Source organism: Peromyscus maniculatus, chromosome 8, assembly GCF_049852395.1.
Source record: "Peromyscus maniculatus bairdii isolate BWxNUB_F1_BW_parent chromosome 8, HU_Pman_BW_mat_3.1, whole genome shotgun sequence".
NCBI lineage: Eukaryota > Metazoa > Chordata > Mammalia > Rodentia > Cricetidae > Peromyscus > Peromyscus maniculatus.
The window spans coordinates 19,100,506-19,121,519 of record NC_134859.1 but is presented as its reverse complement, the minus strand read 5'-3'; the positions used below and the strand labels follow the sequence as shown (position 1 = coordinate 19,121,519).

The following is a 21,014-nucleotide window of genomic DNA, read 5'->3' as shown; positions in this document are numbered from 1 at the left end:
GAGGGAGGGCTCTCAGGAGAACCCTGCAAGAATGGGGTTAGGGGCGGGGGAGCTGCAGCTGGAACTCAGGAGAAAGCTCAGGAGTGTGCCTGTCCCCTCGGAGCAGGACCCTATGGGGAGGATCAGAGATTTTGTACCCTGAATTATCCATTACCTACAGTCCATCCCTCATCAGCCCTTCCAAATAATGCTGGGGTAAGGAGTCAGGAGGAAGCCTCACTCCAAGGTGATCCTGTGCCAGCTAACTCCATGCTGCTCTATAAATGGCTCCGGCTGAGTATGGCAGACTATGGCACAGACACCTGCTCTTCTGACCTCCACTCATGCTTGTCTCTGCAGACACTGAGGATTTTCCTTTCCATGAACACCTGGACTCACTGCACTAAGATCCACTCAGCTTTCTTGTCCCTCTGCAGAGAACATTCTCCTATCTACTTGAATATTGGCTTCTCTGGGTTATCAGTGTCTCAGCTGGAATGTTACCTCATTTGACCCTCTCATGCAATAGAAGCCCTTTCAGTAACTCACCAAGACTTTCCTCCCCACTCTTAGCATTGTAATCCAGGTCACATTCTGAGATGGTTTGATTTATTGTTCTTATGATCCCTGCTCATATATATGAGCTTCATGAGATTAAGTGTATCTTGTATACTGTTCTCCCCATTCCTAGATTAGAGAAAGGCACATAATCGATTCTTAGTAAATATGTATGGGAGGTTGGAGGGACACATTAGACAGACCCAACAAATGTGAAACCTCCTGGCATTTTCCAGTATATCCAGAATCATTAACTTTTAGGTTGGGCAATAGGAAACTGCTGGCATTCAACATATTTTCACCTAAAATAGAAGTTTCATAGCTAATAATCTGGCATAGGTAGAATACAGAGTGGGTGAGGAAAGGGAGAAGCAGAAATACTTCTCAGATGAAATTCACTTCTTAGGGATGAGTAAGAACAGAAAGTCTTTTATCTGGGGAATAATGTCCTATTCTGTAGTCTAGGAAGATCAATTTGACTGTAATGTGGAGGGTGAGTCACAGAGGAGATGAGTCAGGAGACAAGGGCAATGATTTGGAGAAGTGATAGTGTGAATGACTAAGGCAAAGTAGGAAGGAGGGACTGGACCAGAGCTCTGTGGAGGAGGGTTTGTCAAGACTTGTGAAAGGAGCTTGATACAGGGAAATGGGAACCCCAGGTCCACTACACTGTGAGAGTTCTAAATCTACTTCACATACAGCACTACAGAAGTAAGCAAAACGGAATTCTTGACCCCAGGTACTTAGGTAAAGCAATCAGTCATAAAAGAAAGAATGATGGCTGGCCAGTTAGCTCAATTGGTTAGAGCATGGTGTTAATTATGCCCAGGTCGAGGGCTTGATATGGGGCTAGAGAGATGGCTCAGTGGTTAAGGACACTGGTTGCTCTTTCAGAAGACCTGAGTTCAGTTCCTAGTACCCACATTGGGGCTGACAGCCATATAACTCCACTTCCAGAGGATCTGATACCCTCTTCTGAATTCTACTGGTACAAGGCACACATGTGATACACAGACATACATGCAGAGGGAAAAATGCACACATAAAATAAATACATATTTTAAAAAATGAAACCTCGGGCTTTTATAATCTTAAGCTTTGGAGTAATTTTTATCCTGTTTAACAGAAAAGGAAACTGTAGCTTCAAGTCTTAGGCAAGGTCCTACAACTAGTATGATTAGAACTCACAGAAAAAAAATAATTCTCAATATATATTCTTAATTAAAAGAACATTATTTCACTGAAGAAATATTTAAAGACTGATATAAAAATGCATTCTATAGAAAAAATATTTTATAGTATTATTTGATGTTTTTAGGAGTAAAAATATAGGGGCTGGAGAGATGGCTCAGCTCTTCCTGAGGCTTCGAGTTCAATTCCCAGCACCCACATGGTGACTCATACCATCTGTAACTCCAGTTCCAAGGGATCTGACCTCTCTTCTGGACTCTACAGGCACTGCATGCACATAGTTCACAGACACAGATTTAGGTAAAACATTCTTACACATAAAATAAAAACCTCACAACAATTTAATAGTAAAAATATAACTTTCTTAGTGCACTTTAAATTCTAACAAAAGTAGCTGAATGTAATTTTGTTTTATTTTTTAAAGCAGGGTCTGCTTTTACAATTCAGGCGGGCCTGGAATTCCCTACCTATACCTTGGTGGCCTTGAACATGTGTTAGTCCTTCTGCAAATTAGACCTGCTTCCCAAATGCTGGGATTACAAATGTGGGCTCCCACACCTAGCTATGTAATTTAATGTGAACCAAAGTATTGTTTTAATTAACAGTAATGTGCTGGCTTTTGTGTTTTCCTCACTTAGCAACTGGAAACTATTGCTCAGTGAGAATCACTCAATGGTGAAAGTTTGTTCCCCTTATGAAGTGGATACCAAGTTACTTTCTTTGATACACTTGCCTGTTAAAGAATCTCGAGATTATTACTCTTTGGCTGACATTGTTGCAAATGGACACAGTCTCGATGGGAGGATTATTAATGTGCTTGCAGCCGTGAGATCGGTAAGTCAGAAAATCAGTAAGTTAAAACCTTAGCAAAGCTCCCTGCATTTTGGCAGGGCACTCTGTCACCTGATTTATGTTTAGAATTTGGTAAGCACCAGATGGGACAATTTTTTCTCTTTACCTTGGTAGTAAGTTGAATTAAGAAAATAACATTTCTCATTATAAGGAAATTATCATTTTATCTGTGAATCACTAACAAAATAAAATCATACTTGATTGCTAATTGCAGCATGCACGATTATACTTATAAGTGATCCATTAGGTATATGAAAGTTTTGTATACTGGGTTAAACAAAGACATAAATAAATAAAAAGGATAAACTTATTGACATGAACAGCCATAATGTTCTTCAGACAAGTCAAGGACTCACCTGTGTGTGTGTGTCCTCAGAGTGGCTCAGATGGAGGGCGTGGGGAAGACCTAGCAGACTGCAGTGGGAGCTGCTGTGGTAAGGTGCTGGTGAGCAGCAGAGCACAGTGCCCACACAAGTCAGGAGTTAGAACAGCTTCTGTACATCAGCATCTGTCTCAGTAACTGTGACAAGCTCTGAGTTCAGAGTTGAACAGACAAAGGCACTACAAAAAATTAAAGGTGGACCTCAAAAGTATACTTTGAAGGGCTGGGAGTGTGGCTCCATGTACCCCCAATCCCCACCCCCAAAAAGTAAACCTTCACAAAAATATAGCACATGCAGAAAATTGTTGTTTAGGATAGAGAATCTGATATTCTATATGACAATCTTGAAATTTAGGCAAAATCACTCTCTGGGTCATTTCAGACAACCATTAGTTGTTTCCTCGAAGTCCTTTAATAATGTTATCATTTGCATGTAAAACCTCGAAACAGCTCCCCTCACCCCCATGAGCATGGCACCCTCTTTTGTACGTCATCTCACCCCTTTTATGCCTTTTAGCCCCCCATTTGACTTGTCAACCCCACTGTCAGTATTTTACTTACTCCCTTGTTATGGCTGACCTCTCCTAGCCTCTGGCCTTATGTTTCTTCTGACCTTCTTTTGAAGATCCTGTTTCATGGAGCCTTTGCATTTTTCTTCAGGTATTTCCCACAGTGCTCGGTCTAGCTTAGAAATGGGTCAAATGACTATTTTTTAGGCCTTCCCATGAGGCCACCAGAGATACCTTCTCTCTCTCTCTCTCTCTCTCTCTCTCTCTCTCTCTCTCTCTCTCTCTCTCTCTCATTTATTCATTCATTTAGTTAGCTAGTTAGTTAGGGTTTTTTGTTTGTTTCTTTGTTTTTGGGTTTGTTTTGTTTTGTTTTGTTTTAGACAGATTCTCTCTGTGTAGCCCTGGCTGTCCTGGAACTTGCTATGTAGATCAGGCTGGCCTCAAACTCAAAGATCTCCACCTGTTTCTGTCTCTCAAGTGCTGGGAGTAAAGGTTTGCACTACTACACCCGGCTTTATGTATTAGAATCAGTACCTTGTTATGTAGCTCAGGCTGGCCTTGAACTGAATGACAATCCTGCCTCAGTCTTCCGAGTGCTGGAATGATAGTTGTCTGCCACTGTACCTGGCTGTCCTGGTATCTTGACAAATAATTTTTATTCATCTACCTTTGAGCACAGACCTCTGTATTCTCTCTTCAAAGTGTCCAAATTTACAAGGCTAGCTAAGTACACCTCGTTTAGGCAGAAAGTACATTCAGATAATCAGATATTTATTAATGATTCTTTCCTTGTTGATATTTAGAATTTCATGGTCAAAGGGAAACTATTTGATTATATTTAAGTACCTCCAAAACTGTAGGAGAGGAACAATAATTTTCTTCAATTTCTAAGGTTGGAGAGCCAAAATACTTTACAACTTCAGACCGAAGAAAAGGCCAGAGGTGTGAAGTTAAACTCTTCGATGAAACAGAGCCTTCTTTCACAATGACATGGTAATCTCCCACATCTGTCACTAACTGCAACATCCTGTTCTTATCATTGAGACAGAAAACTTTCATTTTTATAAAAAAAAGTTGTATCAAGAGGTATAATAAGAAGAGATGAGCAACACTTGAAAAAGCAAACTTCTTTCTTGAAGGCTGACATTTTTCTATATGCAACCTTAGATGGCATAGATTCACTTAGAGGTACTCCACTGTGACAAGTTTTATTATTCTGCTTCATAACAAATAGTGTTGCTTTATTGGGGTCCACTGATGAGGAGCAAGTCAAACTTTTTGAGATTCACTGGTGCCCTGGAGAATAGGCTATACCTAAAGTCTTGAAGATTATGACTCCTGATGCCTCTGCCTGCAAGTGCCATTACCTATCAAGTCCTCTGGGCTATGTATCCGTTTGGGAGACACAACTGTAGTGGTTAGAAGACTTGACTTTGAAGATTGTAGGCCTTGAATCATTCAGTTCTAAGTAACCAAGTGCTGGGCAAATAAAGGACTTGTGGAGTAGATGTTAGAGATTAGTACATGCTGGAAACCACCTTCTTGCATAAGTGTTAAGGATGATGTCTTGGGTCTTGGGGATGACTTGGCCAGTAAAGACACGTTTCAAACAAACCTGGCAACCCAAGTTTGATCCCCAGAATCCACATAAAGGTAGAAGGAGAAAACTGACTCCATGAAGCTGTCCTCTGACCTCCATGAATATGTTGTGATTTGAGTGAACATATGTAAGCACATGTGTGTACACATATACACATAGTAGTAATAAATTAGAAAATTTAAAGTATGAAGTGTTAACCTCTTTGGTTACCTGGAAATTGTTAACCCCAGTCACTGAGGCAGTTTTCATTTTTCTGTTTTAGGTGTTCTTTTGAGGGGAGGTGTAAATATGTCACAGTCAGATTTTTCTAATGTATTCACTTTGTTTCACTTCTTTTTAAACAATGCAGTTGGGATAATGAATCCATTCTACTTGCACAGAGCTGGATGCCAAGAGAAACAGGTCTTATAATTTTAAGATTGTGTTGAAAATATTTATCATTTTCATCCCTCATAGATTAACTTTAAAAATTTATGGCTTCTCTCCCAAACAGTAATATTTGCCTCAGATGTAAGAATAAATTTTAACAAATTTCAGAACTGCATGGCAGCAACAGTAATCTCAAAAACCATTATCACAACTAATCCAGGTAAAATGCTTTCTGTTTTCCACTCTTTTGGAAGTGGTCATGAACATATGCCAATATTTGTACAATGTATTTAAAAACCAAACTGCAGGCTACATTTTAAAAAGTTTTTCACTTAATGGTAGCTGAGGAGGGTTGAGGTAAGTGGGAAACTCATCCCTAATGATTTCCTCTAACCAGGTCCTGCCTCCTGATAGCCATTTAGCTAGGAGTTCATCAATAGATGAATGCATTAATGAGGTCAGGGCTCTTATGAATTAATCACCTCTCAATAATGTCGCCAGCCTGGGACTAATCATACAACAAATGAAGCTTTGGGGCCATTTTATATCCAAACCACGAAGCAATATTCACCTTTTTGTGGTGAAACACAAAATACATTCTTAGTGCTCTTTAGGAATGCAGCCTGAGGCTCAGCAGTGTAGAGAATGTGCTGCTGAGTTTAGTTCCCAGCACCCACATCAGGCAGCTCACAGCCACCTGCAACTTCCAGGGGTGCGATACCCTTTTCCGACCTCTGTGGGCACCTACACACATCTGCTATACCCTGCACAGACACATATATGTGGCCTGGAACTAACAAAGGTCTGCTGCCTCTGCCTCCCAAGTGCTGGTATTGAAGGTGTGCAAAAAGAAATCTTTCTTAAGAATTGAATGTAACATACTATCTTATTGTGTGATATTATTAGCTATAGACACTATGTTGTACAACACAGTTCTTGAATTTACTTTGTCAAGGATGTAAATTTAGCAGACTATTTATAAAGGTGTTTAAACTTGGCTGGTTGTTTTAAATCAGACATATTTTAATTTCCTGGGCCACACCTACCTACCTTGTAGAAATGGCTTAGATATTTATTTATCACAGATAACATGTTACCTTTTTCCTTGTGGTTTTCCCACCTTGAGAGTATTCATTAGAGTGGGAGGGAATTCTGTCTTCCCTATGGACAGTCTGAGCCATGCTCTTTAAGGTGTCCATTGATTTGAGTGCTGCAGCTCTCTTAGCAATTGCTCCCCTTCAATGTCTAGCAGTTCTAGTAGGACCTTAAAACATTCATTCATTCACCCATTAATTCTCAAATACTCATAGAATGCTTTTTATGCACCAACTATGTATATAACTTCAGTCTTTTTTAGAACAAGACAGGAGACAGTGGAAGGTCAGATGGATGTAAGGATAGTCATGGTGTTGGACACTGGTATACACAATGAAAAAGCACAACCCTTGTTCATGAGAAATATACCCTCGATTTGAGAGAGAATAGTGGTAGGACATATGTAATGGGGCAGGAGGAAAAAAACTCCTACATCTGCCCGAGGGAGTTAGAGGGGTCTAGGCACTATCAGCACAATAGTGGAATGTTCAAGTGGATTCTGCAACTAAAGAGTTGTGTTGGAGGCTGGGGTCTTGGGACTGATGGGCATTAGAATCCTGTGAAGACCCTTCCAAAGTGATTTTCTTGCCTTATGGCAGGCCACCTAACTACTCCTGAGAAAACTCATATTCTAATTTGAGGGACAAAGGTTTAAAATAACATTAAAGACATTTTTTATTTTATTTTATTTTTATTTTTTTTGATTTTTCGAGACAGGGTTTCTCTGTGTAGCTTTGCGCCTTTCCTGGAGCTCACTCGGTAGCCCAGGCTGGCCTCGAACTCACAGAGATCCGCCTGGCTCTGCCTCCCGAGTGCTGGGATTAAAGGCGTGTGCCACCAACGCCCGGCCATTAAAGACATTTTTAAAGCTAGCCATGGAGCCAGGCCTGATGCTTCACACCTTTAATTCTAGCACTTGAGAGGCAGAGACAGTTGTCTGAATTTAAAGCCACAAGTGAGATCCTGTCTTGAAAAAACAAAAACAAAACACAAAACACAAAACCAACAACAACAAAAATAAGCTAGCCATTGTCGTGTGTGTGTCTATAATCCCAACACTTGGAAGTCTGACACATGAAGATTCTGAGTTTGGATCAGCCTGAGCTACCCATATCTTTCCTCAACACAAACAAATACATTTGTGGGTAGTTAAAACAGGGTTTCTTTGTATAACTTTGACTGTCCTGGAACTTACTCTGTAGACCAGGCTGGCCTCAAACTCATAGAGCTCCACCTGCCTCTGCCTCCTGAGTGCTGGGATTAAAGATATGCGTACCCACTGCCTGGCTAACAAATACAACTTTTAAAAGTAAATAAAAAAGAAAGGGGCTGGAGAGATGGCTCAGTGGTTAAGAGCACTGACTGCTCTTCCAAAGGACCCGGGTTCAATTCTCGGCACCCACTTGACAGTTCACAGCTGGCTGTAACTCCATTTCAAGGGGATTCAATACCCTCATATAGGCAAAACTTCAATGAACATGAAATAAAAATAAATAAATCATTAATATATATTTAAAAAAGTAAATAAAAAAGAGAAAAGAAATGAATATAATATTCAGAAAATCTTGTTGGTCATGTCTGGTAGCCTGAGTTCATTCTTTGGAGCCTGTGTATAAGTAGGAAAGGACTGACTCAGGAAAGTTGTCCTCTAACTTCTACATGAGCATAGTGGCATATGTGTCCCCCATCATGACACACACACACACACACACACACACACACACACACACACACTAATGATAGCAACAAGTTAATAAAATTATTTTTTAGATTATTATTTTATATGTGAGTCTTTGTCTGCATGTATGTATGTGTACCACATGTGTGTCTGTTGCCCTCAGATGCCAGATGATGTCATTGGATCCCCTGGGACTGGAGTTACAGGTAGTGTGAGCCACCACATGGGTTCCAGGAACCAAACCTGGGTCTCTGCAAGAGTAGTAAGCTCTCTTAACCACTGAGCCATCTGTTGGGACCTTATAAATATTTTTTAATCAGGAAATGAATAAAATAATGAAAATGAAAAAGGAACATACAAATGACCTATAATTGTATCACCTAGAAATAACTTTGCATGTCTATTCCTCCAGATACTTTTATATATTCACATTTTTCAGTTTAAAAGAGTCTGAGTGGTGGTGGTGGCACACATCTTTAATCCCAGCACTCAAAAGGCAGAGGCAGGCAGATCTCTGTGAGTTCAAAGCAGTCTGGTCTTCAGAGTGAGTGCCAGAACAGCCAGGGCTACACAGAGAAACCCTGTTTTGAAAAACCAAACAAAACAGAAAAGAGTCTTATAGCACATTTTCACTAGCAACAGCTGCAACATCTTTCCATATTGATTCACTTTGCCTCAGTGTTAATGGCTTAATAATAAGTCTGTTGGATTATGATCTTATGTGGTATCGTGTTTTATACTTAAGATAATTTTAGAAGCTAAATTTAAATTTGTAGTAATGTAAAAGATAATTATTTGGCTTTTTCCTTATTATGCATTTTCAATTTAAGATACACCAGAAGCCAATATCCTACTGAATTATGTAAGAGAAAATAAAGAAACAGATGTGGCTGATGAAACTGACAGTTACTTGAGAGAATCCATAAACTGTAAGTGACCCTCTAGATGAGAAAAAAGAGATTGAGAGAGATTTTTTTCACTGTTGGGGGTCAAACCAGAACTAATGCATTCTAAGCAAATGTTGTTTCATTGAGTTATATTCCTAGCTCCTCTTTTTATTTCTTTGGTTTTAATTTTTTTTCTGAGACAGGGTCTCTCTATGTAACCTTGGCTGACCTGTAACTCACTATGTATACCAGGCTGATATCTGTCTGCTTCTGCCTCCCTAGTGCTGGAATTAAAAGTGTGAGCCACCACACCTGGCTTTAAAATTTTTTATTTATTTTATATGCATAGGAATTTTATCTGCATGTATGTCTATGTACCATGTATAGCCTCAGAAGCCACAAGAGGCTGTTGAATCCCCTAGAACTGGAGTTACAGATGGTTGTGAGCAACCATGTGGATACCAAGAATTGAACCTAGGTCTTCTACAAAAGCAGGTAATACTCTTAACCACTGAATCACCTCTTTAGCCCTTAATTTTTTTAATGGAGGAGCTTATATTAATACTAACCAATCTTGGAGCTGAAAAGATGGCTCAGTGGTTGAGAGCACTGATTGTTCTTCCAGAGGACCCAGGTTCAGTTCCCAGCACCCACATGGCAGCTAACAACTGTCTGTAACTCCAAGATCTGACCCCTCATATGGGCATACATGCAGGCAGAACACCAATGCAAATAGAATTTAAAAAATTAGCCAATCTGAGAGACCTAATGATTCTTTACTCAGGCAAGTACACTGCTCACAGAGTTTTGCAGAAAGTATTCATGAGACCCTGAGTTCAACCCATATATGTATATATTTATATATGTAATTGTTGCGGGCCGCAGGAATATATCATAAGAACTCAGCTGGTTATGGCAAAGTCACTACCTGGAGGGATCATGGAATTCCTCCAGAGGAAGCCAAATCCCAAGGAGTTTTTGGTGTTACTTGGCTTGTTATATATCAGCTGTCTTCTGTTATGAAAATCATGTGTGCCTTCATAGCTTTCCCAATTGACTTTTCCCTAAGAAGGACTAACAGTGTAGACTGATCACTCTCTGGACATACACATTTTAGGTAATTTGGAGAACAGCCTCAGGGAAAGGCTTTCTCTGGAATCAGATATCTCCCTTGGCCACTTTCAAGGACTACAGGAAACACCACCCAGGTGGGCGCCCATTGTTAGTCCCAGGTGGACTAACAATGATAACAGCCCACATGCAAGTCTCCTGATTTACGGTAAATTCCACAAGGAGACACTGCCTAGGAGAGGTGGACGTTAAGTAATAGCTTTACACAATTTAGCTCGGACCCTCCCTTTATATACCGAGACTTCCAGGGACAGGGGGAGAAGAGAAAAGAGAATGTAAGAACTAGATGGGTAAGAACTTGAGAGGAATGAGCTGAGATGGGGAAGAACTAGATTGAAGAGCTAAAAGAGAGGACTAGAGGAACGAGATGGAAGATGAGGAAGAGCCAGATGGGGAAGAACAAGATGAGGAAGAGCCAGATGAGAGAGAAGGAAACGGGAGAGGAGCTGATAGGGGAAAGAACTAGATAGATGTGAACCTAGAAGGGACAGAACTAGATGAAGGAATTAAGATGGAACTTAGAGGGGACAGTAGATAAATATAGAAAAATCAGGCAAGAAAGGAGCTAGACATGAGAACAGAACTGAAGCTGTGTATAAAGGATGTTATGCCAGAGGAATTAAAGCGAATGGACCAAAGAACTCTGTGTGCGTAGACTGATTTACCGACCTTAAAGAATAGATTCTCAGCTGGTTGATAGATCCTTCCGCGGACCCTGGAAAGGAGACTATTAGGGGCTGGACCCCAATAGTCCCCAACATGTAATTCAGATGTTTTGGATGAGTCTCCATGCCCTACTCTTCTTAGTTTTTTTTTTTGTTTGTTTGTTTGTTTGTTTTTGTTTTTGTTTTTTAGACAGGATTTCTCTGTGTAACAGCCCTGGCTGTCCTGGAACTCACAACTCACTTTGTAGACCAGGCTAGCCTCAAACTCACAGAGATACACCTGCCTCTGCCTCTCGAGTGCTGGAATTAAAGGTGTGCGCCACCACCGCCTGGCTTAGCTTTTTAAAATTTTTTTCTGTCCCCCCACCTTTCCTTCCCACCAGGTCGACTGCTCCTATGTTTCCTTTCAGAAAAGAGCAGGCTTCCCAGTGATATCAACTGAAAATGGCATACCATGATGCAGTAAGGCTAGGCACAAACCCTCATGTCATATCAAGGATGAGGCAATCCAGTAGGAGGAAATGGGTCCCAAGAGAAGGCAAAAGAGTCAGACACCCCCCACTCTCAGACTTAGGAATCCCACAAACACCCCAAGCTAAACAACCACAGCATGTATGCAAAGGACCTAGTGCAGACCCATGCAGGCTTCAGTCTCTGTGAGCTCCTATGAGCCCTGCTTAGTTTATTCTGTGGGCCATGTTCTCCTGCTCTCCTCAACCCCTCTGGCTCCTACAGTTTCTTGTTTCCTCTTCTGCAGGGCTCCCAGAACTCTGCCTGTGGTTTGGGTGTGGGTACTGCATCTGCTCCCATCAGCTGCTGGAAGAAGTCTCTTGGATGATGATTGGGCAAGACCACTGATCTAGAGTTCTAGTGGCCAGCATGGCGTCTCTCTTCTTACCTTTTTAATGTTATCACTTGATAATTAGAAATTCTTCATTCAATGAAGCCTTAATTTCTCATTCTTTTTCTTATTTTGTGATGTTGATATTCACTATATAATCATATTTAAATAGCTAATAGAGTGTCATTCTGTTGTCTTAGCTACTTAAATGTCTTCCATGTATTTCATTGCTTTTCTGTTGGGACATAAGCTTTTGCCCTATCTGAGAACATATGTAGAATTGTAATACTTGTTTTTATTTTTAGTAAACTCAGTAGTTGATGTCTATACAGTGGAACAGTTGAAAGTAAAAGCTCTGAGAAATGAAGGAAAAGCTGATCCTTTCTATGGCATCCTCTATGCTTACATTTCTACGTTGAACATTGATGATGAAATTACCAAAGTAGTTAGAAATAGATGGTAAGTAGACATTATTTTTTAACAAATTCACATCTGTAAAAAAAAAAATAACTATTGTTAACAAAGTTAAACTCTATAGTAGTTAAAGCTATTCTTTGCCTTAACTGTGGTTGTATGAAAGAAGTTTTTATATAAATAAAACATAACTAAAAGTTTCCATGACAAAATACATTCTGCGTTGGATAATTTTATGTCAGCTTGACACAACTAGAGTTATCTGAAAGGAGAGAGCCTCAATTGAGAAAATGTCTCCATAAGACCAGGCTCACTTGTGTTCTCTCTCTCTCTCTCTCTCTCTCTGGAGACAGGGTCTCAATATGTAGCTCTAGCTGTCCTGGAACTCACTCTGTAGACCAGGCTGGCCTCAAACTCACAGAGATCCACCTCAGGCATTTTCTTAATTAGTGATTAATGAGACAGTGGGGGAAACAGCCCACTGTGGATGGTACCATCCCTGGGATGGTGGTCCTGGGTTCTATAAGAAAGCAGGATGAGCAAGCCATGGGGAGCAAGCCAGTAAGCAGCACTCCTTCATGGCTTCTATATTAGTTCCTGCCTCCAGGTTCCTGCCCTGTCTGAGTTTCTGTTCTGGCTTCCTTCAATGAGGGACTACTGTAGTCAGACATTTCTCTGTCCTGACCTCCCGCTCCCTATCTCAGTAGCTTCTTCCAAATTGCCACACAGAGACTTAGTATTATTTATAAATGCTCAGCAAATAGCTCAGGCTTGGTACTAGCTAACTCTTACATTTAAATTAACCCATATTTCTATCTATGTTTTGCCACATGGCTTATGGCTTGTTACCTCATTTTCTACATGTCCTGTTTGCATGGTAGATGGCTGGTGTCTCTCCAGACTCTGCCCTTCCTCCTCCCAGAATCCTCTGTGTCTGGCTGTCCGGCCTATACTTCCTGCCCAGCTACAGCCTGCCAGCTTTTTATTAACCAATGAGAGCAATACCCATTCACAGTGTACAGAAGGATTATTCCACAGCATTTCCCCCCTTATGTCTAATTAAAAAGGTACATTTTTAACATAGTAAAACTATATATATATATATATATATATATATATATAAAACTATATATATAACAGAACAATTATTAAGTAAGAATTATACTTAAAATATCCAGTTGTTTGTATTTGAGAAAATATTATCTATCTTATCTTTGTGAGTCCAAAGTTTTGTACCTAGTTTACCTTTTATCATAACTAAGGAAAACTATAACTATCACTATCTTGTCTTCAATTCCATCAAAGACCCCAGAAGGGTGAAATGTTACCTAACAACAGGGACATCTCATTGCCTGGACAGTCACCCAAAGTTCTCTGTAATGTTGGGGCATCCAACTCTGGCCTACAGGCCTAGCATATCTAACAGACTTTCTTGTGAAGCAGGGAATTTGGGAGGACTGTCCTACCTAGTCTTGGCAAAGTTTGTCAGTCACTTTTCTTGCATTCTGATGGTTTAGTTTGGACAGTATATTGTCAGCAATTGAGGCAAGGGCAGTTTCTTGCTCTAATGACTAGCTTATGCCATAAGGAAAGTAAGCTCCATATGGAGTTTCTTCAGTGCCCATCATCTTCTCTGAAGTAGATTGGTGCTTCCAGGAGCAGACATGTCTCACTGTCATGAAAAGCCTTAGGTTATTAAACATATTAAATACCATATCCTGTTGGTCTTTGGAGTGTTTGAAGACCATCTAAATATATCTGTGTATGACCTTGAAAACATACCTAACATGACTATTAGTTTGGCTATTAGACTATTAATCTGTATTTCTTAATTATACATTACATTTTTAAATGAGATGCATAAGCACAATACCCCAAACAAGAGTAGATTTATACATATTGTATAACAAAATTAACTTTAAATTTGTATCAGTAAACTAAAATACAAAATCCATACCAATGTAAAATTTTTAAGATTAATAATTAAGTTGTTATTTGGATTAAAGTAGATTCAATAATCTACCCTTTTATCCTATCATTCCTATATCCTATCCCCATTTTTTCTTTTAGAAAGAGATCTTTGAATCTAACTCCTTTGGTTAGTTTTTTTTTTTTTACTATGACCAATAATAATTTGCAACCAGCCCCCCTAAACAAAGACAAACATCTATAATCCATTTTATGGGAATGTGGGCATAGTTTTCTAGACTACTTCCTGTTGGTTGGGGGTGATGGTAATCTTTGAGGGACCTTGAGAAAATTCAGGATTATGGTCAAGTCCTTACTGTAGTATTTTGTGAGGCTGGATCATCTCAGTCAGCAGCCTTGAACATGTTCTGGATGTTGGATCATCTAGGTCATCCAGTTTTAGTGTCTAGTTTCCTTGCGCTGAAACTACACAGACTTTTAGTTTAGATATGTAACATACATATCTGTATTAATACAAGTATAGATTGTGCATTGTACACAAGTCAGCCAAAGATGGGTTTTTTATTATGTGTTTGAACAGGTAAAATATACATTATGTGTTTTGTGGGTTTTTTTTGTAGGTTTATTTTTTTATGTCTGTAGCCAGGATTTCAGGGGGTCCTCCTTGATCAAACCTGATTTTCCTTAACCTGGAATGAATCCATAGCCTCCCATTTCCTGTGGAAACAAAAGCATAATCTCTCTCCCAAAGTGACATATCTTTTGACTTAAATTTTTATATCAAGATATTTTTTTTAAAAAATATAGGTTGGTTTAATCTAGCAGTTTCTATAATCCAAGGTCTTAGCAGCCAAAAAAATTTTTTTTTTAGTTAAAACTATTCATTTATTTCTTTCACCAGAAAAGAACAGTAAGGATTTAAACTTAAGCATCAGCAAACAAAGAGAAAAAGTAGACACATACCCTTAATATATGAAAAATCTTATTTTGGAGAACAAACCCCAAAGATATGGAAACATAGTTCCCTTTTCAAAAATGCTTTCAAGGTTGCAGAAGAAATAGGAGAATAAGAACAATGTAGAAACAGGAACAACCAAATGACCAGAAATTACAATTTATACCATAGTTAAAATTTTGAAAATATACAGTATGACTACTAATAATGAAAAGAAAAATATCCTTTTCATGAACATTTATTCTAGCTTCTTATTTATTAGAATTGTGTACTAGTTGACGCTGAAAAGACACTTAGGGATACTTCTAGAAAGAAATATCCACCTCCTTGCAAACGAACCCTGGAACATATGTGGAATAGCCTTTATGCTTTTTTCCCCCCTCCTCCCTCTTCCTGCCCCCCAGCCTTCCCCCACCACTCCCCCCATTCCCACCTCCTCCAAGTCAAGGTCTCCCGTGGGGAGTCAGCAGAGCCTGGTACATTCAGTTGAGGCAGGTCCAAGCCCCTACTCTCTGCACCAAAGCAGCCAAAAATTTTAAAGACAGTACAATAATATACATAATCCAGACTCTCTGTGTATTTTCCATCTTTATGTGGCTTATTTCCTTTATATTACTTTACTCCCCTTTTTTAAGGACTTTATTTTATTATGTTCAATCTATATTTTTAATCTAAGACTATATATACTCTTTCTCTTCTCTCTCCCAAGCTATTTTTTTAAACACACTGTAACCCATTTGGGCTTTTTCTATCTGAATCTGTCCTTACTATGTAGCTGTAACCTTTTCTGTCTGCATGAGCAAGAAAAAAGAAAGAAAGAAAGAAAGAAAGAAAGAAAGGAAGGAAGGAAGGAAGGAAGGAAGGAAGGAAGGAAGGAAGGAAGGAAGGAAGGAAGGAAAGAAGAAAGAAACTGCTGTATAACTTAGATCATGGTGTTCTGGTGCTGACTTCTTCCCCTTGGTTCCCTGAGAGTCTAGTCTCATGATGGAGGTATGTTTACTGCTAATTCTGGGAGCCATGTTTACTGTCCCAACTCTGAGAAGTTTCTGGGCCCACACTGCTACCACATATTGTGCTGCCCACTGCTCACAAACACCATTTAAGTGTTTAGCAGCAGAGGCTCTCAAAAGAGCTGCCTGTTTTTGCACTAGTTAAGCCAGGAAGCCCTCTCTTAAAGGAGCTGTACCTCTGCTCACCACCAGCAAACAGAGACCACCCAAGGAAAAGCAGCTACCAAGAAGCTGTGCTTGATTTTGTTTTTATATGTCTATAATACTTTTTTTAAGCTTTGTCAGGTTTTATGTTGAAATTTGGGTCCTATGTTGGACACCATATATAGTTGGACATTTCTTTCCCACCTACTACTTCCCAAATAACAAACTCAGAGGCTGAATATTAATTATAAATGCTCAGAAGATAGCTCAGGCTTGTTACTAGATAACTCTTACCCTTAAATTAACCAATAATTCTTATTTATGCTTAGTCACCTGGCTTGGTACCTTTTCTCAGTACAGTATTCTCATCTTGCTTCTTTGCGTTTTACGGCAGCTCTCTGACTCTGCCCTTCCTCTTCCCAGAATTCTCCTAGTCTGATTCTCTCACTCAATCTCTTCCTGCCCAGCTATTGGCCAGTCAGCTTTTTATTAGCCAGTGAAAGTAATACATATTCACAGGGTACAAAAAGATTGCTCCACAGCAGACTACAATGTAGACATGTAAGCCAAATAAAATCCTTCCCTTCCCAACTTGTTATTTGGTCATGGTGTTTTGTCACAGTAATAGAAACTCTAAGACAGATTCACTGATGATAACTGACTTTTAGGCCTACAGTAGAGCTATTTGCATTAGTGCTTGTCTAGCACAAGCAAGGCCTTGAGTTCAATTTCCAGCACCACTAAAAAGAAAGAAAAAAAAAACCACACTGGTTTTTAAAGTAATATAGATCATATTTCTGCATCATAAAAGATAATATTGTTTGAAACTTTTTTTTCCAGACAGAGTTTCTCTGTGTAGACATGGCTATCCTGGAACTTCCTCTGTAGATCAGGCTGGCCTTGAACTCACAGATATCCACCTGCCTTGGCCTCCTAGCACTGGGATTAAAGGCATGTGTCACAACTGCCTAACAGTTTGAAACTTTTTTTAAAATTACACTCATGATATTCATTACTTACACATGATATTAATCACATTTGTGGTATTCATAGATTACATTTGCAGTATTCATTCAATTATATATTAATTTTAAATGTGAATATCATTTCTTGAAGGGGGTAGGAGGTCTTAAATACAGGCTTACAGCACAATGGGAGGACCCCGGAGGGCAGAAGTTCACTAATGATGTTTAAAAATCTTGCATCTAAGCTGTTAATACCCATTATTCAGGATACACAGACAAGGAGCATTCCTTAAGTATTCAGGAGGGTGGAACCTGGCAGGGAATTAGCATTGGGAGGATATCAAGGTCAAGGTCCGCAAGCAAGGTAGCAGTTACCCAAAACGGGGGCCAGGGCCCTGCAGATCCCCCTTTTATTAAAAAATGAGCTTCTGAATTGGGTTGCGTGGGATGTCAGCAGGTCACCTTACCCATCATGGAGACGCCTGCCCAGGCCACACAGGTGCTCTGTCTTAGGTTGGTGAGTGCCCCCCAGGCATTACCCATCTCTGAATACTCATCATACCGGCTCAATCATATGTGAGCTGCATAGTTAATTGCTGCCAAAGATCTCAAAGTGGCACTGGGCTTGCAATCTGTGTGTTCGATACAGAAAAGACCAACAGAGGTCCTATCTCACCCATAGCCAGTAGGCTAAAGGCAACTGAGCCATTCCCTTCCTTAACGAGCCATACTGTACGTTGGAGTCCTTGTAAGATAGTATCCCAAAAGCAACTGGAACTTGGGTTTATAAATTTATAATTTTCAAAGCCAATCGAGATGTATATAAATACTGAGTTAAATTTATCATGCCCAATAGAATGAAAGATTAACAAACTGTGGTAGCTACTTTTGTTGCCAGGGTCTCCACTGTGCTAGCTGTAGTAAGCAATTATGAAATGGTAATCCCAGAAACAGTAGCAGCGGTGTGAGCCATTGTTAAAACAGCAACAGCGGCAGCAGCAATGTCAAATTCTCTTCTGGATTGTGTGGACATCCACTGGCATGGATACAACTCCAGTAACACGAACCTCCAAGGCCCATTTTTCTTGATCCCAGTATGACTTTAGCTGGCAGCTCTTCTGGAGAATCCAATCTCATGGCTACAGTTCCTAGGCTTACATTAATGCTCGCCAAAGCTGGCCATATTGGGCTCTCAATCTCCATTGGCATCAGAAGTGTAGATTTTTTCATGAAGACCCATTAGGTCTCTGTCATATTGGGCTTCCGCAGCAGCCACAGGGTGCATTCAGTGCTCAGGAATCCAAAGAGGAACCTCATTGTCCTGAGGAAAGACATAAACCAAACTCCGGGGCCACACCAACACTAGATCGGGTCTCCTCCACATGCTAGTAGAAAGATCCTTCCATCGCTCCAGAGGGTGATTTGCAACAGGAGCCCTCCAGTGCTTATCTGCATCGGATCCTCCAGCAGAATCCACCGATAAACTCCAGCAGAATCCACCGATAAAAAAATTTTAAATATATAAAACAAGGGAAAGAATAGAATGTGTAGAGGAATGATGAGTCCCTAGCTCTCCCTTTTTTTACCTTTAGTAAAATGTTTGTTTTTGTTTGTTTGTTTGTTGGTTTAATATTTCAAATTTTTATTTTATTTTTATTTATTTTTTATTGTTTAAAATTAATTAATTTATTTATTTTTCTATTATCAGCTTGATAGAGTATGTATTCTTAATAGTGAGATGTTTCATTGACACTTGCTCAGTAATTGAGTAAAACTGAAATTTATTATAAGCCACAGTCGTCCTAGGGACCTCCATGCTATATATATAGCCTCCATGGTTCTGTGGGTTGTAGTCTGATTGTTTTTTATTTTATATCTAGAATCCACTTATGAGTGAGTATATACCATGACTGTCTTTCTGGGTTTGGGTTACCTCACTCAGGGTGATTTTTTCTAGTTCCATCCATTTGCCTGCAAATTTCATGCTTTCATTGTTTTTCTCCGAGTAGTACTCCATTGTGTATATGTACCACATTTTTTTCATCCATTCTTCCGTTGACGGGCATCTAGGTTGTTTCCAGGTTTTGGCTATTACAAATAGTGCTGCTATGAACATAGCTGAGCATGTATCTTTATGGTATGAATCAGCATTCCTTGGGTATATGCCCAAGAGTTGGATGGCTGGGTCTTGAGGTAGTTCGATTCCTAATTTTCTGAGAAACCGCCATACTGATTTCCACAGTGGTTGTACAAGCTTGCATTCCCACCAACAGTGGAGGAGTGTTCCCTTTGCTCCACATCCTCTCCAACATTGACTGTCATTGGTGTTTTTTATTGTAGCCATTCTGACAGGTGTAAGGTGGTATCTCAGAGTCGTTTTGATTTGCATTTCTCTGATGATTAAGGATGTTGAGCATTTCTTTAAATGTCTTTCAGCCATTTGTGATTCTTGTTTTGTGAATTCTCTGTTCAGCTCTTTAGCCCATTTTTTAATTGGACTGTTTAGTATTTTGATGTCTAGTTTCTTGAGTTCTTTATATACTGTGGAGATCAATCCTCTGTCAGATGTGGGGTTGGTGAAGATCTTTTCCCATTCTGTTGGCTTTCTTTTTGTCTTCTTGACTGTGTCTTTTGCCCTGCAAAAGCTTCTCAATTTCAAGAGGTCCCATTTATTAATTGTTGTGCTCAGGGTCTGTGTTGTTGGTGTTATATTTAGGAAATGGTCTCCGGTGCCAATGCATTCAAGAGTGCTTCCTACTTTCTTTTCTATTAAGTTTAGTGTAACTGGATTTATGTTCAGGTCTTTGATCCACTTGGACTTGAGTTTTGTGCATGGTGACAGATATGGATATATTTGTAATCTTTTACATATTGACATCCAGTTATGACAGCACCATTTGTTGAAGATACTTTCTTTTTTCCATTGTATAGTTTTGGCTTCTTTGTCAAAAACCAGGTGTTCATATGTGCATGGATTAATGTCAGGGTCTTCAATTCGATTCCATTGGTCTGTATGTCGGTTTTTATACCAGTACCAAGCTGTTTTTATTACTATAGCTCTATAGTAGAGTTTGAGGTCAGGGATGGTGATGCCTCCAAAGGTTGCTTTATCATATAGGATTCTTTTAGCTATCCTGGGTCTTTTGTTTTTCCATATGAAGTTGAGTATTTTTCTTTCCAAGTCTGTAAATAATTGTGTTGGGATTTTGATGGAGATTGCATTGAATCTGTAGATTGTTTTTGGTAAGATTGCCATTTTTACTATGTTAATCCTACCTATCCATAAGCATGGGAAATCCTTCCATTTTCTGATACCTTCTTCAATTTCTTTCTTTAGAGATTTAAAGTTTTTATCAAAAAGGTCCTTCACTTGTTTAGTTAGTGTTATCCCAAGGTATTTTATATTATTTGTGGCTATTGTAAAGGGTGATGTTTCTCTGACTTCTTTCTCAGCCCTTTTATCATTTGTGTATAGGAGGGCTACTGATTTTTTTTGAGTTGATCTTATATCCTGCCATTTTACTGAAGGAGTTTATCAGCTGTAGGAGTTCCCTGGTAGAGTTTTTGGGGTCACTTATGTATACTACCATATCATCTGCAAATAGTGAAACTTTGACTTCTTCCTTGCCAATTTGTATCCCTTTGATCTCCTTTTGTTGTCTTATTGCTCTAGCTAGAACTTCTAGTACTATATTGAATAAATATGGGGAGAGTGGACAACCTTGTCTTGTTCCTGAATTTAGTGGTATCGCTTTGAGTTTCTCTCCATTTAATTTGATGTTTGCTGTTGGCTTACTATAAATTGCCTTTATTATGTTTAGGAATGTTCCTTGTATTCCTGATCTTTCTAAGACCTTTAT

General features: G+C 39.4%; 1 protein-coding gene across 8 annotated transcripts in view; it reads left to right on the top strand.

Moving 5' to 3' along the window:
* The window catches only part of LOC102920365 (meiosis specific with OB-fold), a 50,999-nt gene that overhangs the window by 18,807 nt on the left and 11,178 nt on the right, over positions 1-21,014 (top strand). For 5 of the 8 annotated variants that reach the window (XM_076577550.1, XM_076577552.1, XM_076577548.1 and 2 more), the window contains exons 6-12: positions 2,156-2,272; positions 2,367-2,562; positions 4,364-4,464; positions 5,421-5,473; positions 5,565-5,660; positions 9,044-9,142; positions 12,043-12,196. In XM_076577550.1, the coding sequence (XP_076433665.1) occupies positions 2,156-2,272; positions 2,367-2,562; positions 4,364-4,464; positions 5,421-5,473; positions 5,565-5,660; positions 9,044-9,142; positions 12,043-12,196 (816 nt within the window). The remainder of the gene's footprint in view (positions 1-2,155; positions 2,273-2,366; positions 2,563-4,363; positions 4,465-5,420; positions 5,474-5,564; positions 5,661-9,043; positions 9,143-12,042; positions 12,197-21,014) is intronic. The other 3 variants (XM_016005213.3, XM_016005208.3, XM_076577553.1) reach the window with 1 other exon arrangement.